Source organism: Anabrus simplex, chromosome 2 (genome assembly GCF_040414725.1).
Source record: "Anabrus simplex isolate iqAnaSimp1 chromosome 2, ASM4041472v1, whole genome shotgun sequence".
Classification (NCBI taxonomy): Eukaryota; Metazoa; Arthropoda; class Insecta; order Orthoptera; family Tettigoniidae; genus Anabrus; species Anabrus simplex.
The window spans coordinates 746,250,660-746,274,476 of NC_090266.1; the positions used below are offsets into that span (position 1 = coordinate 746,250,660).

Genomic DNA, 23,817 nt, shown 5'->3' on the forward strand with positions numbered 1-23,817 from the left:
GCCTGTGTCACCTATTGTACCTTTGGCTCCTCTACTATGCAGAACTGTATATCTACCACTTCTAAAAACACCATTTCCTTTCCATCTGACTTCCTGAATTGCTGCTATTCCAATATTATATTTCTCCATTTCTTGTTTTAGATTGTTTAGGGCTCCTGGTTTATTCAGGGTTCATACATTCCAGGTTGCTACATACATATCATATTTCCGTTTGCATCTTCCATTTCCTCGTGTGGGTCGTTTACCATTTTCATCAGTCCGGCTAGTCTTGTCTGTGAGTTTCGTAACGAGTTGTTTTTCCGATATAGGGTTGTTAGCCCCATGATCAACCCCCAACCTGGAGGACCAGGGTATCCCTCTTAGTCTGGCCTATCACCTCTGACCTGTCCGGCTTGGGTGGCCCTACCAGGAGCTTATGCTCCCGCCGGCATAGCTCTCAGGATCACTTAGGCACGCAAGCTCCCACATCGCGACAAGATGAAGATACCAGCGTGGGAGAATGTTATTTATTTATATAATTTTAATTATTTTATTATTTATTTATAGTCATCGAATTATTACAAGGGAATGGTTATTTTCAAGAGTTTTGTTGCAGTTTCTGCTTAACACTAATCTAAATTGTGTATCCAATATTGTTTCAAAGCATTATATTGTTACTTGTGTTTTCTACACATACATCTTGCTCAGAATGACAAGCAGAGCCCAAAAACTTATAGACATGATCTTAAGTCAGCTAAGTGCCTATTTCAAGAAAATTAAATGTTGATGCAGCCTATTGCATAGGACAATGAACTACATGTAGCATGGTTTTTGCACTTCACACTATAGTGTGGAACTATATTATAATTATTATATGAATGCATTCATTTTTCACAACCATGAGGCCTATATATTCTCATATTAGAAATGAGAGTCAGCAAATGGCAGAACCAGGGAAAAGTAGGACAGTATTTAAATTTTACATTTACAGGTAGCAGGTAGGGACCCTCTTTGGAAGCAGCCCTACAGAGGGAGTGATGCCTCTGCCTATGCGAGTCCCAGAGCACACTGACCCGGTGTGTAACATCTGTTATGGGTCCCAGCTCAGGGTAACGAGTGAAGACCTCAACGCCATCTTGTGATAGTACATATATCACACCCCCGAATTATATGTAGAAGTTAGAGATATTATTGTCAGTATTCAATTTATTATTATTATTATTATTATTATCATCATCATTATTATTATTATCAGTATTTCATTTGTATATTTTGCCATTTATATTGGTAAGCTGGAAGATATCCACATATGTAGGTATGAGTAATTTGTTTTGCACGAGTGGGAAAACATTGCTTTAATAACTCAGGTAATTTGGTTGTGTCGTGTGGATACCCCAGTGTTTGTTGTGATGTACTTGTGTCGGGATATTCAATGAGTCATGTATATATCCCAGCCTGATGAGATGAGCTTGTTGTTGTATTAGGGAAGTTCGTATAACTCATATGATATACCCGAGCGTTTGTTATTGTCTTGAGACCAAGTATGAGTTCAGGGCTGGGTCTTGACTAGAGATCACTAATGATTGGCTGGCAAGCACCAATCCAGACATATCATCTGAGAGGAGGGGGATGCTGATGTCTATAAAGGTTAATCATACGGCAGCAACCGGGGTGATTGTAAAGGAACGAGAAGGAAGATAACTACAACCAGTGACAGTGTATAAGAGAACTAGAACTGACGCACTGTACGAGAAGGAAGTGGTGCTGATACACGGCACTGGAGTGACACTGCTGCAATGGACTGGACTTCAAACGTTCGTGGTCTTGTTATGTTCGTGGAAAGTGGAAGATTGTGGAGAGTGCTTGCGCATTAAGTATTGTAGTACTTGTGGCGGCCTAGCATTATATGTTGGTAAAAGCTATCTCAGACTTTCCATAATTTATGTTGAGGATCGACAGACGTGTGTATATATCTTTACAACAAGTGTTAAAATATGTGAACACAGTAGTACAAGGTACAGTATCTGTGTGATGTGATAACTGCCGATTATGAGAATCGGTAAGTCGAATTGATATAGAGTCAGTGAAGGGTATTTATCTTCATACATGTACATTGTTCATCGGACTATCTACAAATGGTAGCTTAGTTCTCGCTTTCGTTTTCCCACGATTTCATTATTGTTGTTGTTGTAAATATGGAGTCTTCCAGCAATATTTTATGTGTGTATTATATGTATAATGTTGTATGTTGATGAGGTGCTCATGCACGGAATTTGTTAAGAATATAGTTAGCTATTTTAGAATCAGTGTTATTGATGAACCTAATTAGTCGTTTTCAGGAGGTTAGGTAAGGCCTGCAGCAGATGTACCAGTACGCAGCATTATGTACACGCCCTGGGATATAAAGTTTATCATGCTCTTATCTAAATTCGAGGGATCCATTCTGGTGAACTCTGGCGCCCATACTACGGACATTTTGGTTAATTATGTTTATTAATTTTATTAAGTTTTTGAGTAATTTTATTTATATATTTTTATTCATGATTTTATTTATTTTTATCAACAAGAAGTTACAATCTACAGCTGAGAAGGTGGACTTCAGTATGGTGGAGATGGTGAAAGACGCCGCCCTGGACTCGAGGATAAATATGAGTACAATCTAAAGAGGCCAATAGCCCCGGGCTCTTTAGGAAGGCTGATGGTCCCTTAGTGGAGGTAATACCACAAAAGTTTATCTAGCAGCATCTGCACTCCATGTTAGGGGCAACTGCAAAAGGCATCTGTTTCCCCATGTTAGGGGCAGCTTAAAAAAAAAACCCTGGCAGTAGGTATAAAATGCCTTTGGGTGTGGTGAGACCATCATACTAATAGCCTATAAAATGATTGAGAGTGAGCTGAGGCTTCAGAAACGGTTAGGGTGTCCCCCGAACGCAACACACAGTTCCTGGTGTTCTCAGGCTGGGGGAACTGTGAAAAGTGGGCAAGCAGCGACGAAGATTGCAAGATTACCCTTAACAGCAGGAGAGAAGAACTAATAGAATACATGGAAAAGGACATTTCATTGTTGGGATTGAGTGAAACCAAGTGGAAAGGAAAGGGACATAATAGAGAGAAAGAGGTTTCAGTTGTCTTGGAGTGGAGGTGCATACTGCAATAATGGAGTAGGTTTTATTGTGAGGGAAGACCTGATGTGGTACATAGAGAAGGTCTACCAGGTAAATGACAGAACCATGAAAATCAGACATTACTTGGAGAGTGGAGAGCAAGATTTTATCCAAGTATATGCACCTCAGACAGGAAATGTCTGAAAGAATCTAGAGGAATTCTTGGAGAAACTGGAGAGGTGCACTGAAGATAAGGAAGTGGTGATAATGGGAGACATGAATGCCCACATAGGGGCAGACAGGCAAGGTGAAGAGGAAATAATTGGTCCTTTCAGTTACGGAAAGGAAACTGCAGAAAGAGAGCTACTACTAGAATTCTGAGAGAGGAGTGGATTAACAGTAGGCAATACATGGTTCAGAAAGAACAACAGCCAAAAAATTATACGGATGGTGACAAAGGAAAACAAAAACAATGATTGATTTGATTTTAGTTGAGAGAGGGAAATGCAGCCAACTGGAAGATGCAACAGCTATGCCAAGAGAATATTTTGAAGGAGACCATTAAAATGCAGTAGCTAAACAGACTTAGTAAAAAAGAGAAAAGAGATGAGAGAAAGAAAGATAAATGTATGGAAATTAAAGGAAAAGGGAGCATAAGAGAAGTTCCAAGAAGAACTGAAAAAACAAATTCCTAAAGGAGAGATTGGCAGTGTTGAAGAGGAATGGGTGAAGTTCAAACAAAGAATGGTGAAATGTGCAAAGATACATGTGGTAGAGTATCAGGGAACACGAAGAAAACAGAGAGACCCAGGTGCAATAACAAAGTAAGAGACATAGTGAAAGAAAAACAAAAAGCATGGAGGAGCTGGGTAGGAGGTAGAAATACGGAGAGTAGGCAAAAATATCATGAAGCAAAGAAAGCACATCAGAAGATTGTACAGGAAGAGAAACAGAAGTGCTGGGAAAACTTCACAGAAATCTTGCGAGAGAATGTTAAAGGAAGTAAGGAAATGTTGTATGGATTGGTTAAAAGCAAATTAAACAGGAGGGAAGACACAAAATTTGTAACGACAGATACAGGACAAATTTTGACACAAAGATAGCATATTCTCCAGTGATGGGAGGAATATTTTGCTAAAGTACTTAATATCAAATTAAAAGAAATGCAGGAAGAGGAACATGAAGAAGAAATGGCTGAAGGTAACCAAAATGAAGATACGGTACAACACTGTTGGAAATAGAAGAAGAAAATTGGCAAAGCATCAGGCGAGGATGAGGTGACTACAGAGATAATAAGGGCAGCAGAGCAGTAAGGTTACATTGGCTAGAGAGGGTGGTCAGAAACAACGTGAACCAGGTATATGAGCATTAGAGGGTTGGTCATGCTGATAAATAATTTGAAAGAAATAATTTGATATCTCGCACCGTTGTCTTCTTATCAGCTGCTGAACTTAGCCAATCACATTGCTTCGGGGCAAATTCATATGGGCTGTGAGGGACAGTGTTGCTGTTGCTGACGTAAGCACAGTTTGAGAACCATGCCAAGAAATAAGCAGTAAACACAAAAACACCGTTGCTTTCAGCCAGTGCCACCGTAGCGTACTTGCTTTGGCACGATCCTGGAGCTTCGAAGTTTGTATTCAAACCCCTCCTCTGGATAAGTTTCATTATTGGACTGGAGCTCTCATACTCTAGAATAAAAGACTTGAGGATTTCCACCTTTTCAAATCAATTCTAATCACACTTGGAAATTAAATTACGGTACATTATCAAACTCTTTCATCTCGTGAAAGACATCTTCAGCTGCTTGCTAACAATTTAGATCAGCAGCATCCAAGGTAAGTCTGTACTGTGCAGACAGTGTGTGTATCCGAAGAGCAGCTGTACATCACCACCCTTACCGTAAATCCTTCCTTCCTTCCTCTCCACTCCTCGCAGTGGGGGAGTGCCCTCATTCAACAAATGTTTATAGGTCAAATGTTAGGTGACGAATGTATTTTGCAGTAAACTTCGCGAGAACACCAAACTCATAATTCATGAAATATTACTTTCAGTTAATCAAATTGCTAGTCAAATGAAGGGAGGGGCTAGAAAAGAACAGCAAAAATTTTCCTTTCAAACTTATGCTCACATTAACTCTGGACTGTTTCAAACACAAAATTTATATTTTTTTCATTTAAATTTTTCCCCACTTATGCAAAAGGGAACAAGAAAACACATTTCCACTGTGCCAAATATCACACAGTAACAGCTTTACAAAAAGAAAATACCTAATGTTTCAACAATGGCAAATCTACAACTAATTTTACACACCAATTAAAACCTAGTACCATACATGTTTGCCGATACACATAATGTTAATTGCCGTTCTCATTTACAGTAATTCATGGTTTTGTGAGTTAACAATCTTGTTACAATTAGGCTCAAATGAACGTGTTACAGAGAAGCATAAACAACTTCTCAAATTCTCGTCTGAAATGCCTGGTCGTAACCTTGGTTTGTTAAGTTTCAATATTGAAAAAAATCTTTCACATACATAGGTAGAACAAAACATACTCATAAGTTTGGTGGCCTCGTAACTGTAACTCCTATTCTTTCTTAAGGGCCCCATACACGCGCAGACTTAGTCGGAGGTAAGTCTGCACAAACCAGTCTCTTCAGACATGTCTCTGTGTGTATGGCCGATAAGTCTGCCGACAAAAAGTCTGCAGGCAAGTCTCTGACATTCTAGCGCTGCTTGAATTAAGCCGGAGACTTTGCGACGAAAGCGTCATCTCAGAGTTGCGGCAGAAAATGTAAATGTGGTAACCTACAAATATGAAAACTGAAATTTATTTTTTTTGCGTGTCTTTTTTTCGTGCAGAGCGCTAAATTGTGTCCAAATAACTCATCTTCTATACCGACTATCTAATTAATTTCGATCTGTACCGGGCGAGTTGGCCGTGCGCGTAGAGGCGCGCGGCTGTGAGCTTGCATCCGGGAGATAGTAGGTTCGAATCCCACTATCGGCAGCCCTGAAAATGGTTTTCCGTGGTTTCCCATTTTCACACCAGGCGAATGCTGGGGCTGTACCTTAATTAAGGCCACGGCCGCTTCCTTCCAACTCCTAGGCCTTTCCTATCCCATCATCGCCATAAGACCTATCTGTGTCAGTGCGACGTAAAGCGCCTAGCAAAAAAACAAAAAAAAAATTTCGATCCGTATACAATTTTCAACCATCCGAAGCGCATAATCTTAAACAGAAAACAGCTGAGCGTGACGTATTCAACTTCCTCGGTAAATAGTCATTTAGTCTGAGCGTGTGTGGGGAACTGCATACTTCTGACTTACCTCCTGGAGGCAAGTCTGTGCAGGAAAGTATTCAAGAAGTCTGCACGTGTATGGGGCCCTTTAAATTATTGTGGCAAATCGCGGCTGATCCACAAGAGAACCACCTTCAGAAAAAAGTTACACACATTTAAGGGGTTCCTAGAGCCAGAAACGGTGACCAAGAAGAAGCAACAATGGACGGCTGAAAGGAAAGAAGCAGCAAGCAGGAGGATGAAGGAGTACTGGCGCCAAAGAAAACTTAAATCATGAGGAGTTATTTGCGTGGTCCACAGCTGGCGAAAATCAATAAAAGAAGAATTTGAAGAAAAATCATTAAAAGATTGATGTAGTACTAGATCAGATCTGCATTATCTGTGTTCAGAGATTCAGGAATTAAGGATTTGAAGAATTAATTAAATACTTTGACTTCAATAATGAACTTTATGTATTTTAAATAGAGGAAATAATTGGCTAGACAGCTATCAAATTTGTATTTCAGATTTGTGATATTAATGCTATTTATTCCTAAAACGATAGAGAAGAATTAGGTAATTTTCAGATAGGTGAAATTACATGGGAATTAGCCTGGGAGAAATTTGGGCTAACCACATTGTTTCATTTTCGCGAAATGTGACAGTCAGTTGACATTGAATATAATTTGTAAAATTATAGGAGCAGAGGAGTAGCCTCCTTATGTGAAAAGATACTGTAGGTTCAATGTGATTTTTGAAACTCAATCAGGTGAGATTTTGGCAAAAGCTTAGAAACTCTAATAATCAACTAATTTATTTTAACTTTGTTGAGATTTATTATATTTCAGTTGTGTAATTTTCACTGTTGTGGACACGAAGAAATTTTGTTCTTAATCACATTGTCACCATATATAAGAGAGTGAAATCTCAATTTCAAAGAACATTGTAAATTTCAGTACCACATAGAAGAATGATTTTTATATTTTTGTGAACATTGATTCTGAGTTTATTTTAATAAATGTAAACATTTGTCTGTATTCTGATTCAATTATCTCATCTTCCAAATCCTGCCATATCTAAAAATGCTGCAATTTATGTGCTGCTGAACTCCAATGGTCCACCTCTGGATTCCTCGTGTTCACCAGCTGGCTAATGGGGTTATTTCGGGGGCAATATATAAAGTCTTCATCCTCAATTCTCCACCCGGTAGGGCATGGCGGACCTTCATGATTTTACTGTCCTAATTTTCTTTCTCTAAGTCTGGCGGTCTGTCAATATAAGGGTAGCCTCATGGAAAAATTCCTCCACTAGAGGCCTCAGATGGTCCACCCATCTGACTATGTCTTCCTCACAGTCTCTTGCCATTAATATTTCCCTCCACCACAAGCTTCTCCAGAGTTCCTGTCCTCCTGGCGATGTGTCCAAAGTACCGGAGGTAAGACTGGCTGATCCGCTCAAGAAGTCAAGTTCATCCAGCACAGACGCATTACTTCAGTGTTCAGTCCAAGAAATTCAGAGAATGCGTCGGTAAACCCACACCTCAAAGCTCTCTATTTTCCTCTTATCTGCCTGTTTAATTGTCCAGTCTCAGCTGCACAGGTGACAATGGGAAATATGAGGAAGTGAGGTAGTTGCAGGTATGTGTTCTTTGTAACTGTATGGTCCTTTCATATCATTGCATACTTCTCAGCTTTGTGACGGCTGCCCTGGCCATGGCTGTTCATCTCTTGATTCACTGGAACACCCTGCTGTAATAGAAATCGTGGGGCCCCAGTAGACAAATTTCTAGACAAGCTCAAAACTAGTTCACACTTGGTTGGCTGGCTTTATATAGTACATAGCCATTAAAAATAGCACAAATTTATCATCATTTGGCGTTAAATTATCCTGTCAGTTTTCTTCTGAATGGTCAAGTATAAGCTTACACCTAGCAAGTTGAACTCAAAGGTCTGAAGTAACCTATGGGTATTGGAATGATATTCTTCGCACTGCAAGCAGGTAACAGCACCTGAAATAAAATAAATACGAATTACCTAACGTATCAATCCCTTCTGAATATAATGGCATACAGCAAAACAAGAAACACATCCTTACCTTCAGATATTTTTTGTTGCACCTACTACAGGAAGAACTGGTGCTGCCACCATCATTTGCACCTTTCCAGAACAAATCATCTTCACTCCTGTGTAACATGTTAGAGATTCCCGTTTTCTTGAAACCGTTTTCAATTGCCTCAAAGAAATCACGTCCCTAGTATGCAGTATCCACTGGCAAAGAAGTTCTACAGATGGTATCCGCATCTTGCCTGCTGGAGTTCGAGCATACATTCTGCCATCCCGTCCTGATAGAAATTTCATACATAGTACTTGAAAGGCTTATTTAACGGAATGTTCAAGGGCTGAAGTAAAGAGGATAGTCCACCAAAAATCAATAACAAACTGTTTTCTTCGTTTCCACTAACTTCTAAGCATCATCCGTCAAGTGGCCACAAAACATATCCAAAAAGAGACATCAGGCACTGATGGAGAGATCCAGGTCAATTTCTCCAAATTGTTTGTATCCAATTGTGAAAGAGCAACAATGTGACCATATATTTCAAGTTTTCAATACCAGAACGTCGAGTTAGTGCGTGGGCAAGACATTTCTCTATGCTAGTGGTATAGAGTCGGCTGTTTGGCAAAGGTCAGGGGCTTACTTTCTTGGATTAGTCACCCAGCAAAGGAGATCCGAGCAATGTTTGCACTGTAGACTGAATAGCTTTCATTGGTGGTAAGTGATCGCATGGAAGGTGTGGCAAACGACATGCTGGTTCAAGGTTAGCGAGACTGCTTGAAGACTATTCCAGATCATGCAATCGTGGAAGAAATTTTCTTCGAAGTACGCTGGGCGAGAGACACCAAGATTCATTCTCATACTACTTTGGACGTGGAACACTAATAGTTCACAACTGTCTTAGCTTATGAGAAGAATTCTCATTTATGAGTCTTTTCCATTCATCTTCGCAAGATTTCAGGTGAACTGGATAATTGATAAACTGTACGATAAGTTATCTAGGACGACATGAGGCAACTAGCAGGAAGCTGTCCACGTTGTTAGTTATGTGCCACTAAACTACCATGCCACCAAGACACTAAAGGGGATACATCCAGGAAGGTATCAGTCGAGAATTCGAACCGGCCTCCAGCTGATTAATATAAGTATACCTTTGTAACACACTTCTCATTTCAGTAGAATGTAGCACCATCTGTCTTCAGCAATTTGCATCTCTATTCAATTAAGGTACACATAATTTCTTTCGCTTCCCCTCCATATTTGTGTGCAGGTAGAATTTGAGCAGATCTACTTTTTGCCTTTTGTGGTACCGATTAGTGTTCATTTATGTGACTTGTTCTTAACATCATTACACATTCAGAAAGAAAATCAGGATCACACCGATAAATCGTAATTTAAAGAATCTCTGTTAAGGATGTGACTGCCTTCAACGATGTTATTCGTATGTTTGGTAATAGATCTGTCATCTATGAAATTCCTAGGTCCTTGAAAATCAGCAAGTCTTCTGAGCAAGGTTTTATGATTTCAGGGATAAACTTATATGTAAATGTAATGCGATAGATTTCATGACCATGATTTGCAAGTATGGTAAAATGATTCAGTGGTTAACTACGAGTGAATATAGAGGCGATTTATTGTGGCGTACCGTGCCTTTATTTCGCCAGGTTTCGATGCAATTGTACCTGCATGGTTTGGCGAATGACATGGTAGTGGTGGTTACAACATTCGTAGATGGGATTGTGAATGCGCATGTTGGGCCAGGCCATTTGTTTTTGGGGGGATAATATTTTTTGAGGGGAGCCTCCGTGGCTCAGACGGCAGCGCATTGGCCTCTCACCGCTGGATACCGTGGTTCAAATCCGGTCACTCAATATGAGATTTGTGCTGGACAAAGCGGATGCGGGACAGGTTTTTCTCCGGGTACTCCGGTTTTCCCTGTCATCTTTCATTCCAACAACACTCTCCATTCTCATTTCGTACCATCTATCAGTCATTAATAAATCACTTTGGGAGTGGCGACCCCATCGTACTAAAAGCCTATATCTGCTTCACTCATTCCATCCCTGACCCAGTCAACGACTGGAAAACAGGTTACAGGTTTTCATTTTTCAATACTTTTTGAGGTACACTATCTTCCCTAACTGACCCGAAGCAAGGTTTATATCCTGAATCATGGAGCGGAGTTCAGTGATGATGCAACTTAGGTAACAGCGATCTTCTGTACCATTCTCTTTTGCTATGCACTCGAAGGTGTGAATCTACGTAGAACTTCTAAATGATCATTCCACAGATTTGATAATGAATTTATTCTAGGAGAGCATGAAGGTTTAGTTTGTGAAATCAAGGTCTTCAATTATTAATCCTTTTTTTTTTTTTTTTTTGCTAGTGGCTTTACATCTCACTGACACAGATAGGTCTTATGGCGATGATGGGATAGGAAATACCACGGAGTTGGAAGGAATAGTCCATGGGCTTAATTAAGGTATGGCCCCAGCATTTTCCTGGTGTGAAAATGGGAAACCATGGAAAACCATCTTCAGGGCTGCCAACAGTGGGATTAGAACCCACTATTTCTCGGATGCAAGCTCACAGCCGCACGCCCCTAAACGCACGGCCAACTCGCCCGGTAATTATTAATCTGATCGTACAGTAATGATATGATAAAAAATAGTAAGGATAATAATCATGTGTTTAAATTAGAATGGTCTCGTGTACGTAAGTTGGGAACGTCATAATCACGCACTATGGTCAGTGTTCCCCCCAGGACCTTTATAATGGGCGCACCGCCCGGCTGTTTTTACAGAGCGCCCAGCTAACATAACCTAGATGTGTGCTAATTACATTATTTGAACACATAGTTGAGTCATTCGTTGTTTCGAATTAAAAAATAAATACTGTGAAACTGTTCATTTAAATGATAAAAATCCATTGTCAGCATAATTACATTGGAGTTTAAGTGTTTTGCTTCACTATAACGTAGCGTTGTGCGTGAGCGGCTCTTGGATCAACGTAGAATCACTTGCGAGCACTCGTCTCGATTCCGTATGACATCACAAACCCGCATGGCTCTCCACAGCAACGGAGTGGTCAAGCACGATGATATGCGATTATGAACGAGCGGTAGAACACCAGAAGTTCAAAATTCTCTGTCAATACTTGAATTAATAACGATTATAACAAATTCCATGCAATACAAATGGAAGAAATACACCAGAATCGTTAGAAAGCAAATCAATTGGAGAGGATTATCTGTTGCAGCAGCATTATTGAAGTCATGCATCCCAATGTGATGCTTGGTACCGGCATCCTCCCAGTCACCTTGGTGAATTCATTAACAGTGTTATACTGATAATAACAATGTTGTCTTTACGTACCAGTAACTACTTTGGACGGTTTTCGGAGACGCCTAGGTGCCGGAATTGTGTCCCGTAAGAGTTCTTTTACGTGCCAGTAAGTCAACCGTGGCTGACATATTTGAGCACATTCAAGTACTACCGGACTGAGCCAAGCACGATTATACACGATTATGAACGAGCGGTAGAACACCACAAGTTCAAAATTCTCTGTTGCCAAGTTGTGGTCAGAAGGCCAGCTCCACAACAGTCCGAGCCGCTCGGTCGGGCAACAATATCACTAGCAGCTACACAGAAATTACTGACATTCGGTCCTTCCATACTTAATTTCATGAAGTGGTAACGCGAATACCATACTAATATTTGAGATTATCCTACGTTAAGATTTAACCGAGTTTGGGGTTTTGTTCATTATTTTATTCTTGATTTGAAATGTATGTACTTCGCATATATTGAGCCATATCATTGTCTTGGAGTCATTAAGTATTATTTTAAACACACTTCCTTCGTTACATCAGGATTTCATTCCCGCTAGTTTCGTTGTTACAAGTAATTTTACGAACGGTCAGAGATGCCGATACATATTCCCATGGACTCTATTCCAGCGCAGTGTCCATTTCCAGGAATAGAACTCAACTCGAGACAGACTTTCTCGACTCCACTCCATCGCTAGCTTATCACAACATTTTACCAAAAACTTCAATAAAATATTTGGTATTGCGCATTTGCTATGGCAGCCATTTTGACGGAAAATATCGATCTACAATCGAATATGAAACATATGAATCGATAGAGTGTGTGTTAGTGTTCAGTGTCACCAACTTAGTTGTTTTCGAAGCAAATCTGTTTGTTCGGTGTTCTTTTGGTTTCTTTAACATTTAGTACTGATAACAAAGGACTTCAGTTGAATTATACTTCCAATTTAATTACATTTTAACTATTGTTGTCAGCGTTTTCCATTTGTGCTTTACTTTCTAATTCATCACGGATATTGGTATTATTTTCAATCTCTTGGCGGGAATTACGTAAATGAACTGCCCATTTCATTTCTTTGTGTTTTGACGCCAAATTCTGTGTTCTCAAAATGAGCAGGAAATCTCGTCAAACATCTACTCTTCTTTCTTTAAGAAAGAACCTAGTAAAAGTAATAATTCAACACCAGGAGAGATTTCCGAAAAAGACATTGCTGACGCCGGCTCATCTGGTGAAGTGGAAAGTATTCAAAATGAAAAACCACAAGTGAAACATAACACTGCTTATCGGGCATCAGCAATTTACGTGGTTAGTTGTGAAAGAAAATGGTATGTTTTGTTCCACATGTATAAAATGTTCATTGAAGAAACCAACAAAGAAGGAAGGGACTTGGGTGACTATATCGTGAGCATGACTTTGAAAGGAGAGTTTAGTTGACCATGAACAAACAAGCTGCATGCCGATTCTTGTTCAAACTTAAGTGAAAGACGCGCATTCGAAGAAACTGGATTTGGGCAAATAGAAAAATCAGTTTCTATTTTAAACAATTTACAGAGAGATGCTTTTCTCGGAGCCCTAAGATCAATGTATTGGTTGGCAAAAAATGAGCTACCACACACTACATTATACGGAAAACTGCTCAAACACTGTGAGGCCATGGGTTGTACATATCTAAAGCATCTTAATATTGGTGATAATGCTAATTATACTTCAGAAAGAATAATGCAGGAGTTATTTGATGTTATAGCTTCAGAAATTAGATGCAAAATATTAAAGAACATACATTCAGCAGATTATTTCAGTGTTCTGTGTGATGAAACTACAGATATTTCTGTACTGAAGCAACTTAATGTGTACATAAAATATGTCAATCAACTTGAAAAAGAGGTTAATGTTAGCTTTGTGTCAACCTGCAACATCATTGATGGTAAAGCTGAGACCATAACAAATAAACTAACTGAAATCCTTGAAAATTTAGGGTTAAAAATGTGTAATTTGGTAGGTCTAGGATCTGATGGGGCAGCTGTCATGATTGGTAAGCAAAAGGGAGTAGCAACACTGCTAAGAGAGAAAACAAATGGACTCATGGTAAACTGTCACTGCATTAACCACAGATTGGCACTTGCTAGTGCCCAGGCAGCAGCTGAAGTGCTTTATTGAGTGAAGTTTAATGACATTTTAAGACAACTCTTCTTCTTTTTTCAAAATTCCTCAGTCAGGATGGCTGGTTTAACTGAAATCCAGAATATCATGGACAGCACTCAAATTAAACTAAAATTGGCCAGTGCTACTAGATGGTTGTCTCATGACTCTGCTGTAAAGTCTCTAAGAAGAATTATGGTGAGTGTTGTTGCTGCAACTGAAAGAGAGGCCACCGAAAGGAATGATATTACAGCCGAAGGCTTAAGCAAGTACATGAAGACATACAATTTCTTAGCTACAATTATGATGCTTTCAGATATCTCACCTGTTCTGTGCACATTGTCTAGAGCTTGGCAAACGCAAGATATTGACTTGACAGAAATTGAGCCAATCTTAGAAGCCACAAAACTCAGCATGTTACAAATGAAAGGCACTCCAGGAAATAATTTTCATAGTCTCAGTCACCATCTTGCTGGTGAATGGTCAGACTTCCACATCACTTATTCAGATGTCGATGTTGTGACCTTCAAGACAACAACAAGTACATAGATACTGTTATCCAGCATCTAGAACACAGATTTCCAGATATGCCAATCATTTCCTGCTTTTCAAGAGTGTTTAATGCAAAAAGTCAAGATCAGAATGAAGCTTCTGAGTTGCTTCTTGATTTCTACTCTAAAATGGGAAGCCCTCCAGTCATAAGTTACAATAGCACTAAACTGGAATGGTCTGTTGCATCAAAAATGTTCGAAGGAGAGTCCTACATTGGATTAAGACCTAAAAAATAATGAAGTTTGCAACAACATGCGAGCTTAAGGAATCTTTTCCAAATTTAGCAAAGCCAGTTGCTATTGGACTCTCCATACCTGTGAGCACAGCTGTGAAAGGGGATTTTCGGCTTTGAAGAGAGTTAAAACCTCTTTGAGGAATCGTATGAAGCAGAGCACACTCAACAATTTGATGCTGATTTCACTAGAGGGACCAGACTCGACAGAATTCAATTATGTAAGAGCTGTAGACAACTGGGCTTCAAAAAAGAAAAGAAAAATCAACATATAAAATGTCATGCTAAAAGTAAATTTCAACTTTTTAATGGTTGAAAAAGATATCCTATTTTGTCTTGTTGGTGATAACAGTGAAATCAATTTTTCAGTTTATGTTTACCTCTCTGATATTATTGTTGATCCAAGCATGTGCCCCACCTATATCAACCAGAGGGGAATAAACAATTTATTTATTGAAACTTTATCATTCATTTTTGAAGTAGTATTCCCCCACCCGGCTACTTATTCCTGCCACCCAGCTGACAAAAATTTCTGGGGAGAACACTGATGGTGTTGTGGTTGTGTACTGGTTTATAGGTCTTTTGAATTGTACAGTGAATTTGACTTCTTACATTTTTTAATCTTTTTTTTTTTTTTTTTTTTTTTTTTTTGGCTGTTAATTTTTGTATATTTATATTTCTTATATTTGATGGTAAGGTTTAGAATCAACATTAAGTTGTTAAAGGATTGTGAAAGGGTTTCTATTCTGAATCGAGATGATAAATCTTTTTGTATCGGGATAACTTAAAGCTTAGAGTAATAACAGTAAATTATTTATTAAATTGACCACCTAATCAATACAATAATTATTCTAATCAAATATCATCAATACGGATCAAAGATTATATTTATTACATGTAATAACTTAAAGCTGTCGACAGATCATGCTACATCCTCTGACGAGTGGATAAATCAACAAATAAATGGTTACAACATGTAATTTTCCGAATCTTAAGGAAATTGTTAGGATAAGGAGTGTATTATATAAATTTCACTAGGAAACTGATGAGAATCTCTCAACTTCTATGTAGTGGTGTAGAGAAAGGAGTTAAATGAAGGTAGGTCATGATGGTTGGAATAGATGCCAACATGATTAAATTGAAATGATAGTGATACAGGCCTACAATAATGTAAATATTAAACAGAGTTTATTGTGGTCAAGAATAAAATTTATCTGGATTAGTTGAAATGGAAGAAACTGTAGATTCAGGTGATGGAAAAATAGGACTTCATGCAAGCTGCCATAAAGATTGATAAAAGCGAACTACAATTTAATTTGATAGGGATGGCTTCTGAGTACTGATGTAAGTTTAGTTTGGAGTGATTAATCTTATGAATTTAAGAAGAACTGAATATTTCAGGTTTAGACACTGTAAATATTAAAGTTGTGTGCGAGAAGAATTCAAAAGTGGGATCATAGATATAAAGATTTAAATTTTATGAGCAGTCAGGAGTATCTGCAATTGTGATTGATTTCATTCCATTTAACTGAAAATGAATAAAGGGTTATTTGTTATTTCAGTCTGACAATACTGCTGACGTTCAGTTCTATGATGCAGGAGATGTGAATGAGGAATAGAGTGAACCCTCATGTCAAAATCATGAGTGTTTAATTAAAATTTTGAAAGAATCGGCAATGTCTCAAACCAAGACGACTTAAATTTGTTATTTTAGTTATGTTCACATATTTGTTTCTTAAATAAATTATTGTGTGTTTTGATCTTTTGTGTCATTGCCTTCTTCGCTTCCTATGCCACCAAATTAAAAATGCCTCAAATTAATGGTTGCTGTTCATGAATGTACCACTCCTAAATACCTCATGCCCACCGAATGGGTAGCACGTCGTTTGGAGGCAATATATATATACACACACGAGGTTTGTCCGGAAAATACGTATAAATCTGTCGGGGTGACGTATCACGTATCGTGGAGGCGCCGCCAGGTGGCACTGCTCTTGTCGCCAATCTTCTCAACGCTCAGTTCGAGTCGGAGAGCTCTGCGTGTCAGTAGCAGTGTGCGGCTGCTTGTTGAAAGTTACCCGTTTTCACCTGCCATCGGTATGGAGCTCTCTCTGATTGAGGAACAGCGCATCAACATCAAGTTTCTTGCCAAACTAGGTAAGAATGGCCGTGAGATTTTTGAGTGTTTACAACAAGTTTACGGAGACAATCCTTCATCACGACAATGCGCCCGCTCACACGTTGCTCGTAGTGCGTGAGTTTTTGGCCCGCAGCTCAATCATCATGACAGACCACCCGCCTTATTCACCCGATTTAGCCCCTTGTGACTTCTTCCTGTTCCCGAAATGCAAAATGGTGCTTCGGGGGCGGCACTTGGGTGATGTGGAAGCCATCAAGGGAGAAACGACACGGCAACTGAACAGCATCACAACTGAAGACTTTCAACAATGTTATCAACAGTGGAAACGGCGTTGGCAGAAGTGCATCTTGTCTCAGGGAGAGTACTTTGAAGGAGACCATATTGTAATACCTGAATAATTGTCAAATAAAGTTATTATTCAACTTTTATACGTATTTTCCGGACAATCCCCGTGTGTGTATATATATATATATATATCATGTACCGGAAACACCGCTAGGTGGAAATGAGTTAGAAGTATGAGTCTTAAACCTCGCGTGAGGTGGAAGATAGGCAAGCCCACCGAACTCACTGACATACACAACCGTGACATAGCCGCCGCGAGCTGGCTTCACGAAGCAAGGCGTGACCATATATGGTATTGTTCCGACCCCTGTGTAAAGTCTATTTGGGATTAAGATATTGTTATTTTTGCACCGCCAACGTAGAGGCCATCATAACAGACACAAACTACCAAATTTTCAAGCAAATCTACCATGTACTTTGGGAGTTATTGAGGTGGATAATATCCACGTCTCGAGACTTGTGTGGTGATATTATACATGAATTATACGCTGATAATTTGTCATATGTTTCCCGTGATTGTGAGGAGAGTGAACGTTATGGTGCCTGTAATACATAAAAATATTTAAAATTAACTATAAACAACCAACAGTGACTATGGTACATGAAAACATGTATAAAATTAAAATATTGTGTATTTCTTGAATAAATGTGTTACAAAATTATTTTATGCTCGACGATGCCGAAATATGAATATTATACGCCAGAAAACTGAATCTTAATGAGGCTTATTATAGTTCAAGTTTCATTATGATACAGGTTCTCCACCAATCAGAGTTCATTGTCATTATGATACAGGTTCTCCACCAATCAGAGTAAAAATGTTCACTATGATGCAACTGTCTGATCAATTAGGTAAGGATAACATCGCACCTGCGCTCAACGCATGAGCTTCGCACTTGTTTCCAAAATCAAACATGTTGGACACACATATTAACATCAATGCACCTTCTACTTCCAATATTCCACAACCACACGGCACATTCCTGCAAATTCACTTCACCAACTGTACAATAAACAATTTGTATTTGAAATAAAGCTAGGTTATGATAACCTTCTATCAAAGCTTTGAAAACATACGACATTGTGAAGGTCTCTGATCCACTCATGGAAAATCAATAACCCAGCGCATGCGCTCTGTTTAGTAAACTGAACTGTCAAGCAACATCTCGCATGGAAATTATGAAACTAGCTTCACTCGTTTTATAAACATACTCTCATCTTAGTTATTGCCATTATAGGCTTGTTGCATAATGTACTATTTCAGTCTTGTATAGATGTTAGTCCTAAATCAAAACGTGATTGGTTAAACCATCCAAATGATATTAGTATCTTTTTTTAGTACTGTTTTTACAATTTACAATTATAAGGTTGAAACATCCAACCCTTATAATTGCACAGGTGCCAACCTTTGAAGTGGATTATCAGTAATCGCCTTCCGCCCCCGATAAACATTTCGAGTCAAATCCAAAGTATGCTTATCACTTCTTGACAATGACACCCCTTTTCCCCTTCCCTCTACCAATCTATTCGAAAGTATATCATATTACACAATAACATTTGTGCACACCCTGTTAGTTCTGTGATAAAACATTCCTTGTAGCTTGTTTCTCACGCAGCAGCTGCTTTTCAGTGTAGGTTTTCTTGAAGCATCCTTCCCACTGTGATGACATTTTCGTCTTCTGAACCATAAGCGACTCCCGCTTAATGTAGGCCTCACTTCTTTCTCAATCTTTCTGTCAACTGTCAGGTACACTTGACGCAGCAAATACAACATTATTGAAGGATTTATAGTGAAGAACAGCAGCGCCGGAGCTCCTTCATTCACAATGAATTTTACAACGCGTATGGGTGGCAAACGGAAGTCACGATCGAATAACTATCATTGCCAGCTCAGAGGCATTGAAACGAGGATGGTTTAGGAGAAATGTTCAATCTTTTCGGGACTTTTTCCTTCTTTTCTTTTTTCCGTAGAAAATTACTTTTTTCTGATAATGTCAGCTTTTCCGTAATAACTTCTCCTTTGACCGTAATTCCGTAATCATGAGGTGAAATCCGTAATAATTACGGACAATCAGGTAATAATTGGCATCTCTGTAATTGTGAATTGGTAAACCATACAAAACAAGTACTGTAATCACGTGCAGTCTCTTTTCTCGTGTATACGTACATAGATCCCTTATGAAAATATAACTTTTGGTATTTTTTTTTTTAATTTCAGAATTATATACAGCACATGTCTCTTCTGCCTTCAGCTGTTATTGCAAGCATTACCAAACATCTCCGTTTCCTTGCGTCCAGTCTTTCGTAAAAGGTGTGGCAGAAACAATAACCCACTTTAAATAATGCATCATTGTTGGTCAAGGCATCCTAGAGAGCAGAAGTTTATGCCATTGGGTAGTGCAGCTTAAAGCATTTCCTGCCCATGACATAACACAATCCTGGCAGTCAGAATGGAGCACTAATCGAATGAGCATTGAGCATTTACAGTCAAAATGTTTTACAAATGTGTGGATAGTGTAAAACAAAGCAGGATTTTTGTTTCGACAACATTCTGAACTTGGGCAGAATGGACAGGTTCCATTGCAGAAGATAATTATGAGATGGATGCGGCAATTCAGAACAACATCTGCATCAAACAAGACGCCAGGTGGAAGGTTACATATGGTTCGCACCCTGTAGAATGTGACAACAGTAAGAGCTGCTTTTGAGCAAAGCCCAATATGATCAGTTCATCGGGATTCACAAGCCCTCAACACATCGATTTTTATCTGTGAGGACTCCCGAAGTCGAAAGTCTATGCTAACACACCAAGAAATATCCAGGAACTCAAAAACAATATTCACACCGAAAATGAGGCAATAACAAGAGACATTCTTAGAAACAATGTTAGGTTTTTTGTCCACCCAATCAATACACATCACTTTATAAGAACTACTACTACTGTTTTCCCCACACCTGTGGGGTCGCGGGTGCAAACTGTGTCGCACATGTGGATTTGGTCCTGTTTTACAGCCGGATGCCCTTCTTGAAGCCAACCCTATATGGAGGGATGTAATCACTATTGCGCGTTTCTGTGGTGGTTGATAGTGTAATGTGTTGAGTGAATATAAAGAGGAAAGTGTTGGGACAAACACAAACCCCCAGTTCCCGAGCCAGAAAAATTAATCAGAAGTGATTAAAATTCCCGACCCGGCCGGGAATCGAACCCAGGACCCTCTGAACCGAAGGCCTCAATGCTGACCATTCAGCCAACGAGTCGGACTTACAAGTGAAAAACAATTTAATTAAAAAACATATTAAATATTAGGGATATGTTTCGTCTCTATTTGAGACTTCATCAGCCATAAAATCACATGGTAGATTACAAAAATCGTTGTTCAGAAATTGAAACAAATGGAAGAACCCAATTCCTTTTTAAGGATTATTTGATAAATGCAAAAGATACATAAATATATATACATTATGTGTATTGATTGAGTGGACCGAAACCTAACATTGTTTATTAGTTCCAGCCCTCAGATCCAGGTAAAAATCCCTGACCCAGCCAGTTCAGGATAAGAGGCAGGCACGCTATCCTTACATCACAGGGCCAGCTGTTCAACTTTATGGCTTTTTAAAATAAAGATTTATTTAAGTTGTCACATTTTCGGTTGATTATACAAGTGGTGGTGGTGGCGTTATTGGCTTTACGTTTCACTAACTACTTTTTCGGTTCTCGGAAACAAGATGCCAGAATTTTGTCCTGCAGTTCTCTTAAATGCCAGTAAACCTACCGCCACAAGGCTGACGTATCTGAGTATCTTCCAGTACAATCAGACTGAGCCAGGATGAAACCTGCCTGATATTATAAAGTTATTTATTCAAAATTTTATTAGTCTTGGGAGACTGAAGAACCTGACAGTTATAAATTAACTGAGTCAAAACTGATATGGCTTCAGAAAAAACAGCCAGCAATGGCTTAAATAGGCAAATATAAAATTTGTCCTTTTGTTCCAAAATTTGCCGAAAGTTGTTTATATCTGTAACTTTATCATATGACAATGCCCGGTTAAAAAAAAAAAAAGGAAAAAAAAAAAACATTTTATCAAACATCCAGGCCCCATTTATAATATTAACCAATATTTTGTTACCTGAATAACTCTTCCAGGCTGCCATATCTGAGTTGCCTACATATGCAGTAAATATCTACGTAAATATCTTTATGTTCTACACCAAACTTACATTATTTTTTCTTACCTTATATCCTTCTCTTGAATTAGGCAGGTAAGGTTAGACTCTGCCAAAGCTTCATTAGGTGATACACCTTTCCGAGTACCTGGTGACTGTTTCCCACTCACAGTTGTTGGTATTAGTTTTGTAAAAATGTTCCTTTTCCAGTGTTGGGATTTTTGTTTCTTTACTGCATCAAGTAAACGGCGTACACCAGGTTTCCCCATACCAATCTTCTCTAAATCCTCTGGCTGTACATAATCAAAATGCCTCAAGCGGGTAACCTAAAATGAAACAGTTTAAGGTATATAAATATGGCAATCAGCAACTAAAAATTTAAAAACCTGCAAATTCACAGGACTGTTAATCTTGCCATCAGTAGCCACAGGATCTAGAAATTTAGGTAAAATCCAAATCACACGGACACACAGTGGCGTATTCTGAGGGCAACCATGATTATCAGTGAAGCCCAAACCTCAAATGCGAGCGATGGAAATCTAAAGCACATTATATTGTAATCATCTGACATATTTGTTCCATTTGCAAACTTTCAATCAATCAATCAATCAATTACTGATCTGCATTTAGGGCAGCCACCCAAGTGGCAGATTCCCTATCTGTTGTTTTCCTAGCCTTTTCCTAAATGATTTCATTGACATTGGAAATTTATTGAACATCTCCTTTGGTGGAGTCTAACAACAGTAAGAAATTGAGACGAAGCTCCCTTCCCAAAAATCGACCAGCAATCAGCTTCAAAGTTCGGCATTAGACTCAATTTAGGGCATATTTAATAAATAATAGCCTACCTGGAAGGAGTGAAAGAAAAAACATTCAACAACAATTTGAACAAGTGTCATGAAGCCAATCATTTTTAAAACCTTTTAACCGGAAGACAGACATTTTTAATGTAAAAAAGTGAAACTTTTAACAACTATTCCAATGAATATAGTTTTTAAGCTGACCAACTATGTAATCATCCAGTCTCATTTCATTAACCCATTAACCCCCACATTGTTTTAACATCATTTTAATTTGTATTCAAGTAGTCTTTAAGAGGATCAATGTACTTGCAAATAATGTGTTCAGAAACTTAGTGATTCACCTAAGCTTAACAACAGCTGAAGATGTTCCCAAGTGAGAATGAAACATGTACTGTTTACAAATAATAATTTGCTAAAAAGCAAATAAAAAACATCAAAAAGGTGGAAGATTTTCAATTATTGTAACTCTCTGTGACATACCACTTAGTCGAGCAGCTCTCCTCCTTTCTCTCAGATCTTCCCAGCCCAAACTTTGCAGCGTTTTTGTAATGCTACTCTTTTGTCGGAAATCACCCAGAACGAATCGAGCTGCTTTCTTTGGATTTTTTCCCGTTCTTGAATCAGGTAATCCTGGTGAGGGTCCCATACACTGGAACCACACTCCAGTTGGGGTCTTACCAGAGACTTATATGCCCTCTCCTTTACATCCTTACTACAACCCCTAAACACCCTCATAACCATGTGCAGAGATCTGTACCCTTTATTTACAATCCCATTTATGTGATTACCCCAATGAAGATCTTTCCTTATATTAACACTTAGATACTTACAATGATCCCCAAAAGGAACTTTAATCCCATCAACGCAGTAATTAAAACTGAGAGGAATTTTCCTATCTGTGTAACTCACAACCTGACTTTTAACCCCGTTTATCAACATACCATTGCCTGCTGTGCATCTCACAACATTTTCGAGGTCACGTTGCAGTTGCTCACAATCTTGTAACTTATTCATTACTCTATAGAGAATAACATCATCTGCAAAAAGCCTTACCTCTGATTCCACTCCTTTACTCATATCATTTATATATATATAAGAAAACATAAAGGTCCGATAATACTGCGTTGAGGAATTCCCCTCTTAATTATTACAGGGTCAGATAAAGCTTCACCTACTCTAATTCTCTGAGTTCTATTTTCTAGAAATATAGCAACCCTTTCAGTCACTCTTTTGTCTAGTCCAACTGCACTCATTTTTGCCAGTAGACTCCCATGATCCACCCTATCAAATGCTTTAGGCAGGTCAATCACGATACAGTCCATTTGACCTCCTGAATCCAAGATATCTGCTATATCTTGCTGGAATCCTACAAGTTGAGCTTCAGTGGAATAACCTTTCCTAAAACCAAACTGCCTTCTATCGAACCAGTTATTAGTTTCACAAACATGTCTAGTATAATCAGAAAGAATGCCTTCCCAAAGCTTACATACAATGCATGTCAAACTTACTGGCCTGTAGTTTTCAGCTTTATGTCTATCACCCTTCCCTTTGAAAGCAATTAGAAAAGACATCGCACATATTTCTGAGAACAAGGCTTCGGAGGCTGATATTGCAGCCCAGACTCCGTCCCGCTCCCCTCGACAAGCCTCACGCGGCATTCTGCTGTATGCCTACAGGCGCGGGGACCGGTGGAG

The 23,817-nt window shown here is 38.8% G+C and overlaps 1 protein-coding gene across 3 annotated transcripts in view; it reads right to left on the reverse strand.

Annotated features, from left to right (window-relative positions):
• The window catches only part of Ack (activated Cdc42 kinase), a 366,870-nt gene that overhangs the window by 305,022 nt on the left and 38,031 nt on the right, over positions 1 to 23,817 (reverse strand). For all 3 annotated transcript variants that reach the window (XM_067139427.2, XM_067139425.2, XM_067139426.2), the window contains exon 3: positions 21,390 to 21,646. In XM_067139427.2, coding sequence (XP_066995528.1) covers positions 21,390 to 21,646 — 257 coding nt within the window. The remainder of the gene's footprint in view (positions 1 to 21,389; positions 21,647 to 23,817) is intronic.